Below are 8,219 nucleotides of genomic sequence, written 5' to 3'. Positions count from 1 at the left end.
AACTTCATTTTCCACTGAGACCTCTTTTCTTTTTTTGTAATTTAATTCATTCGTGATTCATTGTTGAACATCTGAAAGTCAATATCACCCACAGAGAAATATCATGTAACTGCACATAATTTGAAATAAAATGTAAAGTCGAGCTTTGATACAAAGAAATGTCACCTTCATCTTTTTGCTTTTTTTTTTTTTTAACTTTGAAAGTAAAAGCTCGCCAGGGTTCACTGCACAAGTTGTCATTTCTACAGGACAGGGACATCCAGACCACAGATCCAGGATCAGTATCAGCATCAGGCCCAGGAAAACCTGGATCAGAGCAGTTTCATGACATGGACTTGTTTTTATGGTGCACCTGACCCTCTGGACTCTCCTGAACTGAACACCAGTGGAACATGGAGCAAAGTTTTATCAACCACATGTTTGAAAAATAGCCAAAGCTGTCCACCGCCGTCTGGTCCGTCCCCTCCGTCCCCTCCGTCCCCTCCGTCCCCTCCGGGAAGCCGTGGGTCTGGTTGCGTGTTGGTTCTGCTTCAGGCAGAGGTTGTTTCCTGTCAGATAACTCGATCTAAAACGCCTCTACTTTTATTTCAAATACATGTGCATGCATGACAGCATGTGTGCAACTTTAGGCTGTTTTTACACTTTTTATGTGCAGAACGTTTGACACGTTCTACAATTTGTATCAGGAAGTCCCTTTTAGTCTACACTTTGACAATATTTGGATTTTGCCCCCCCCCCCATCACTGTCATTGCCAAAACTTAAACAAAATATAAGAATCATTCAATTCATATTTTCCTGATATTAAATGAAAACCATCAGTTGTTCACGTTCTTGGTGTACTTTTGAGACAAAGAGGAGCTGCAGCTTGCCAGGAGGGGTTTCGGTGTGTGTTCTGAGGCTGCTGCTCTGCACAGTAACAAGCGTCCAACGACTGTGATGAGAAAGGAGCAGGATGTTTGAGGAGACGCTGCAGCGCTGCTCTTCTCCGCCGCGGTCAATCACCCACACAGCTTTTGTGTTTCTACCCTTTATTGCACGACAATGACACACGTTGACACTGGACGCCGCCTGGGAGGCGAGAGGAGTCCGGCTGAGGCCCGGCGGGGCTCAGTGGGGGGTCCGGCTCCAGCCCGCCCGCTCCCGCGTGTGCAGCCGGAAGTGCGTGTTGAGGTGCGCCGACTGGTTGAAGCACTTGCCGCAGACGTGGCAGCGGAAGGGCTTCTCCCCGGTGTGGATGCGGTGGTGCCTCTTCAGCATGCTGACGGTGGTGAAGCTCTTGCGGCACACGGCGCAGCTGTAGGGCTTCTCCTTGGTGTGCCAGCGCATGTGCACCTCCAGCTGGCAGGCGAAGCTGAAGCCCTTCCCGCACTCCTTGCAGCTGTGCCACCGCTGCACGGCGGCGCCGGGCAGCGAGGAGCGGGCCAGGGGGGACTTCAGGGACCTCACGTTCTTGATCTGCAGTATGTGCGCGTTCTGCTTGGCGTTGGAGCGCAGCGGCGGCCGCAGCGGGCCCCGAGGGCCCCGGGCCGGCGGGGCCCGGGGGTCGGTGGGCGTGGCTCTGTAGTGTGGGGGCGGGGCCGGGGACGCCTGCTGCTGCTGCCTGCTGCCCTCCGTCTTGATCTGCGGCGCGGCGAGGGGGGGCGAGGACGCGGCGAGGGCCGGGGCCACGCGGCTGCAGGTGCCCTCCTCCGAGTGTGTGGTTTCTGGAGGACGGTCGTGGAGAAGGTCTCCTCTGTCGGGCTCCTCTTTGACGTGAGGGAGCAGCTCCACGCTCCTCCACTCTGACTCACACAGCAGGACGTCATCCTGGGGCGCCGACGGAGGACCTGGAAGAGGACCACACACACACACACACACGCACACACGCACGCACGCACACACACGCACACACACACACAAAAAGAGGAGCACTGCTGGGAGAACATCACTGCATTTACACCTACCAACCACCAGAGGGCGCTGCTGTGATTTAACATACTATCCTCATGCCATGAAGAAGATTAAAGAGGAGGCTGATCAGGAGGAAGTAGAGGAGGAGGAGGAGGAGGAGGAGGAGGAGGAGAGGAAGAGGAGGTGAACTGTCACCAAGGCCTCAGTAATAATAATGGAACAACCTGATCCAGGTGTTCAGTGACGACGTCGGTGGCAAGATTTTGACTCAATCTACCCCCACCTCCTCCATCTACCCCTCCCAATTCCTCCATCTAACCCCACATCTTCCATCTATCCCACATCTTACTTCTACCTCCACCTCCTCCATCTACCCCACAAATTCCTCCATCTACCTCCACATCCTCCATCTATCCCACATCCTCCATCTATCCAACATCCTCCATCTACCCTACAAATTCCTCCATCTACCCCACATCTTACTTCTACCCCCACATCCTCCATCACTCCACATCTTACTTCTACCTCAAATTCCTCCGTCTACCTCCACTTCCTCCATCTACATCCCAAACTCCTCCATCTCCCCCACAAATTCCTCCATCTACCCCACACCCTCCATCTACAGCCCAAACTGCTCCATCTACCCCCACAAATCCCTCCATCTACCTTCACATCCTCCATCTACCTCCACATCCTTCATCTACCTCCACATCCTCCATCTACCTCCACATCCTCCATCTACCCCCACAAATCCCTCCATCTACCTCCGCATCCTCCATCTACCTCCACATCCTCCATCTACCTCCACATCCTCCATCTACCTCCACTTCCTCCATCTACCTTCACATCCTTCATCTACCTCCACTTCCTCCATCTACCTTCACATCCTCCATCTACCTCCACATCCTCCATCTCCCCCACAAATTCCTCCATCTACCCCACACCCTCCATCTACAGCCCAAACTCCTCCATCTACCTTCACATCCTCCATCTACCTCCACATCCTCCATCTACCTCCACATCCTCCATCTACCTCCACTTCCTCCATCTACCTCCACATCCTCCATCTACCTCCACACCCTCCATCTACCTCCACATCCTTCATCTACCTCCACTTCCTCCATCTACCTCCACTTCCTCCATCTACCTCCACATCCTCCATCTACCTCCACATCCTCCATCTACCCCCACAAATCCCTCCATCTACCTTCACATCCTCCATCTACCTCTGCATCCTCCATCTACCCCCACAAATCCCTCCATCTACCTTCACATCCTCCATCTACCTCTGCATCCTCCATCTACCTTCACATCCTCCATCTACCTCTGCATCCTCCATCTACCTCCACATCCTCCATCTACCTCCACATCCTCCATCTACCTCCACTTCCTCCATCTACCTCCACCTACCTCCACATCCTCCATCTCCCCCACAAATTCCTCCATCTACCCCACACCCTCCATCTACAGCTCAAACTCCTCCATCTACCTTCACATCCTCCATCTACCTCCACATCCTCCATCTACCTTCACATCCTCCATCTACCTCCACATCCTCCATCTACCTCCACTTCCTCCATCTACCTCCACATCCTCCATCTACCTCCACTTCCTCCATCTACCTCCACTTCCTCCACATCCTCCATCTACCTTCACATCCTCCATCTACCTCCACTTCCTCCATCTACCTCCACATCCTCCATCTCCCCCACAAATTCCTCCATCTACCCCACACCCTCCATCTACAGCCCAAACTCCTCCATCTACCTCCACTTCCTCCATCTACCTCCACATCCTCCATCTACCTCCACATCCTCCATCTACCTCCACATCCTCCATCTACCTCCACTTCCTCCATCTACCTCCACATCCTCCAACTACCTCCACATCCTCCATCTACCCCACACCCCCCCTCCAGCCCCCAGCTGCCCCCCTCACCCGGCTGCAGCAGGAGTCGCTGCACGGCGACGTTGAGGAGGCGCTTGAGCCGCTCGTTCTCCTCCTTGGAGCGGAGGATTTCACTCTGGTACTCCGCCACCGTGTCTTTGACGGCGCGGAAGATCTCCTCCGCGGCGGCCGTCAGCCGGTCGTTCAGAAACACGTTGAGCAGCTCCAGCTTGGTCATGTTTTCGTCCCGCTGTCTCCAGAGGAGGATCGTCCTCTGTTTACATCCACTCACCCGGAAGAACAGCGCCGGGGCCGGTGGCCGGCTCCCGCTGCGACCCGCTGAGCGCTGGACAGCGACCCCCGGTGGCCCGGAGGCCTACTGCAGGTCTGGAGGTAGTCTGGACAGGGGGACCCCCCCCCCCCAAAAAAAAAGAAAAGACAAAAAGTGGGCAGAAGGCATGTTTTGGAGGGACAAGACGGGGCGGATGCGACCATCTGTAAACCCTGACCGTAGACCACGAGGCCAGTAAAACAAAAATATTGAATATATAGCTTATATATTTTCAGGAAGCACTGAGAATTACGTAACCGATGTCTTTACTTATGTAAGTAAAGCACACATTGAGACATTAACATTAATAGTCCATCTTATTAAAGCACTCAAAAGGCCTAACGTTAAAAAGTAGCCTAACTCCAGACTTTCAAGTATACAGGCCAGTAACCAACAGGCCTATTTGCTCTTCTAACACACCCCATACTGACAGAATTCAACTAGGGCACTGTGTGAAAATCTGAAATAAAATCTTGGCTTAAATAAAATGCCAGTGCCAAAAAAAATATATATATCAACATACTTGGGCATAGGCATGTTTAACTGTAATATAAAAAGGAGAAGAACAAGTCTGTCTTTTCTCTAAATAGCTCAGCTTCTTCCAGCACCGTGGATCAGCCAGAGGGCACGTTTCTGAAACAACAGAAGAAACAACAGCAAGCAAACATTAGCATTATTAGATATATGTACACAATAAAACATGTTTGTTGGACCATTTAAATAAACGAATAAATATATGACTCTCACCTTTGTTCTTCTTGAATGTATACATTTTGTTTGACCTCACAGACTCCAGGAAGGTCCTCTCTTTCACTGCATAGCTGTGGAATGCTGTGCAACTATAGGCAAAGTTGCTGCAGTCATCAAGGAGAACACTCTTTCCACAAATGCATTAGTGACAGGAATGCCGAAGAGAAAGGATCCAAGAGCAGTCAGATCTGAAGTCTTTGTGTCCTTTGAGCAACAATGACCATTTCTCCACAACGGGGACTGTTCCTTTTGCAGTGTCCTGCAGGCGTGGCCGTGTTACACAGTACTATACAGTTCACCCACGTCAAGTTTATCTTGTGTTTGAAGGACATTCACTGCATCACACAGGTGGGAAGATGTGAACTCCGTCTTCAGTTCCAACACTGCCACATGCTTTTGCACATTGCTGTCTGAGAAGTCTTGCCATTTTTGTTGGTAGCTGAGTGCAGCATCATAGAAGGAGCAAAAATCCTCCTTGATTGCTGCTGCGTTACTGTCTGGGAACTGCTGGAGACGTGCATTGGTCTCTGTTCCAAAGAAGGAGTCCACCTGTCTCTGCTGGAGCTTCCTCTGAAGTGTGGACATGATGTCATAGAGCTCACAGACTGTCCTGTCATCACTTTCCAACAGCAGGGTAACATCATGGAAGATCTCCAGTGCATTGTGGAGGAAGGACAGATAGGCTTTTAATTCAAGTGGTTGCCCCTCACTGGCTTCATCCTTCCTAAACAGCTTCCTAAATACCTTTGGGCATCGCTCTCCTCCAAGAGATAAGAAGTATGACTTCCCAGCAGGCCAGCAGCCTTGTGACAGCCGGCCATACACTGAGCCATCTGGTGGACACATGATTCAGTAAGCCGTGGTATTCTTCTTCAACAAATGCAAAGATGTTGTTCAGCTCCTCGGCACGCTTGGATGATGAAGAAAAATGACTGAAAATCTTGTTCACTACACTTTCAATGTCTATGTCCAGTCTGCCTCCAGCGTACTTTGCACAGTTGTCCACTTGTGTGAGCCGTTTATTTGTTATTTGCTTGTGAATGGATCCAGACGCCTCCTTGCTATCCTCATAAAAGTCAAGAACTTTGTTTTATGGACCCAGCTGTGGCGTCCAATATCTTACTGCCAGTGGGTAAAGCTTGTCACTGCCGTGATTTGAGGCATCTGACGCCACTGAGAAAAATGGTGTGAGCCGGGGCTTGTCGTCCGACTGCATCTGAACGTCAATTCACTCAAACTTTTTTTCAACTGACAAATGGGCGAGGCCATTTGTTTTGATGCAGGCACCGTTCGTGCGGCTACATTAAATTTTTAGGGCTATGTCTGAGTCCGGGTAAATGACGGGGGTAGGCTTATTGCTAACCTGTGGACCGGTATGAGTGTGTATGCTTCACTGAGTGATACACGCTGGTAACACCGGCCGCCGTCACCTTATCGGATAAACTGTCCTGATTTGGACCCCAATAGAAACGACTGCATTGATTTAGATGTCTCTCGCTGTCACTGCGGTCAAGCCAGCCGTCCAGTGAGGGGAGGTGAGGTTTATGTCTGGGGAGGCACCGACTCCTCTGGACTCAGACTGACATTGTAAGAAGTGAAAAGAGCTTCTTATTCCACTCTTCATCCAACAGCATCAACTGGTAAAGCTTCATATCATCAGCATTCCCATTGCAGTCACACAAACACAAACATAAACACAAACATAAACACTGGAACATGTTTGTCCAACAAAGAAAGTTTCTTTTAGAGATGGACAGAGCACCTTCTTGTGTCCAAGCAATTCATATTTACTGTAAATAAATGAAAGATGTGTGCAGCACTAATTAAATTTTGACCTTCAGTAATAATTCTGTTATTTTTCAAACTTTAAACTCTTAAACTCTTGCTTTAATCAATTTTAATACAAGTTGTCTATCAAAATGATGAGAAAGAAAGTATTTTAGACCAAAAGTATAGTTATCACATGCTTGAACGTTTTTTCTACTTACTCCTATCTTATTTAAAAAAAACAAAACAAAAAAAACTCTGTCCCAATGGAGACTATGACCAAAGTTCAGTTCACCTGCGCCCCCTTGAGGTGAGGCAGAGTACTGCCGGCCTCACTGGATGTATTTTCTCTGCACTTTATTGTACGATCAGCGAGAACGATTCTCTCACACATACATTAAAGACACTAGAGAGACTGCAGAGAGTCCTGCTGTATAACACATATTTCTGCAAAGTTCATATTGTTGATATGTTGAGGAACAGACACGGGCAGCGTCATGTGACCCAGTGTGTATTGGATCAGTCAGACATGAGGCTCAGCTCTCCACTGCCTCACCCGGGATTTCTGCCTGGATTTGATCCACAAATACTCTAATTCCGCAATTTTTACTCAATAAAATGTCAAAAATGTGGAGAGTCACACTGATACATTAACACAAATTAGTGGAAATATATTTATTTTCTGCACTTTTTTCTACTTTATCATGGTGGCAGGTGAGGCCCCTATTTCTTATTATTTCTGCCTGCATGCTGCCATCTTGTTAAATGTAAAGCCAATGCAGTAGAACATTCAAACTCATGTGTTGACTCTGACTGCAACATTTATTTGTAAAACATGTTTCTATCAGGAAGAAGCAGAGTGAAGGTGTGAAGCCCAGTTCATCCCAAATAAAAGTCAAAGCAGAAGCAGATGTTTGTCAAGAGCATTTTATTTAGACAATCATTCAAACAATTCACTTTAAGATCTTGACCATAAAACCAAGTTCAGCATTCACAATAATAAACACATACGACGACAAAGGAGGAAATGATGTCCTGAACACGACAGTGCTGAAAGAAAATGTTGTTTTCAACCTTTTGAAGGCTCTAGAAACAGGCCAAACAGTCCCTGAGGTGTTGATTAATAAAGACAGCAGATCCCCAGGACAGTCTGAGAACCGCTGGTAACAGTTCCTCTGAGGCGTCTTTTCCTATTCACTCACATTCAAACCGCCTTGCGTTTGCATACACAGTACACAGATACGACCTCTAAAAGCTTTAATTATTCATTATGCTAAGACTCTCCAGATTATCAGACAGTTGGCTTCTCAGAGTTGAGCGGTGGGGCGGTGAGCACAAACACTGGGAATGTTGGAGAGGACATTCGTCCAAAGTGTGAAGAACGATGAGAATGAAGCTGGCTGGTAAGGGTGTAACAATGTACTGGTCCGGTACCATTCGGTCCGGTCCAGAGCTTTACCGCGGTACGGACATTTTAAGAGCAGGGCTGGACATTAAGGCTTGTCCGAACACCCGGGGCAAGTAAAAGCTTTGCTTGAGCAAACGAATTATCCATCCTACTTGCCCCCAACGGGCTCGTGGCTTTTTTTTTTG

The 8,219-nt window shown here is 48.7% G+C and overlaps 1 protein-coding gene across 1 annotated transcript; it reads right to left on the bottom strand.

Annotated features, from left to right (window-relative positions):
• Positions 1-1,021: 1,021 nt before the first annotated feature.
• LOC308128706 (uncharacterized protein) lies at positions 1,022-4,055 on the bottom strand. Its single transcript, XM_080494369.1, has 2 exons — positions 3,830-4,055; positions 1,022-1,827 (listed from the first exon to the last, which is right to left on the bottom strand). Exons 1-2 carry the CDS (start codon positions 4,014-4,016, stop codon positions 1,109-1,111), a joined length of 906 nt encoding a protein of 301 aa, XP_080350495.1. The 5' UTR covers positions 4,017-4,055; the 3' UTR covers positions 1,022-1,108.
• Between the last annotated feature and the right edge of the window lie 4,164 nt (positions 4,056-8,219).

Source organism: Blennius ocellaris (genome assembly GCF_963422515.1).
Source record: "Blennius ocellaris genome assembly, chromosome: 4".
Taxonomy (NCBI): domain Eukaryota; kingdom Metazoa; phylum Chordata; class Actinopteri; order Blenniiformes; family Blenniidae; genus Blennius; species Blennius ocellaris.
Note: the sequence above shows the minus strand (reverse complement) of the source record. Positions and strands in the feature narration are given on the sequence as shown.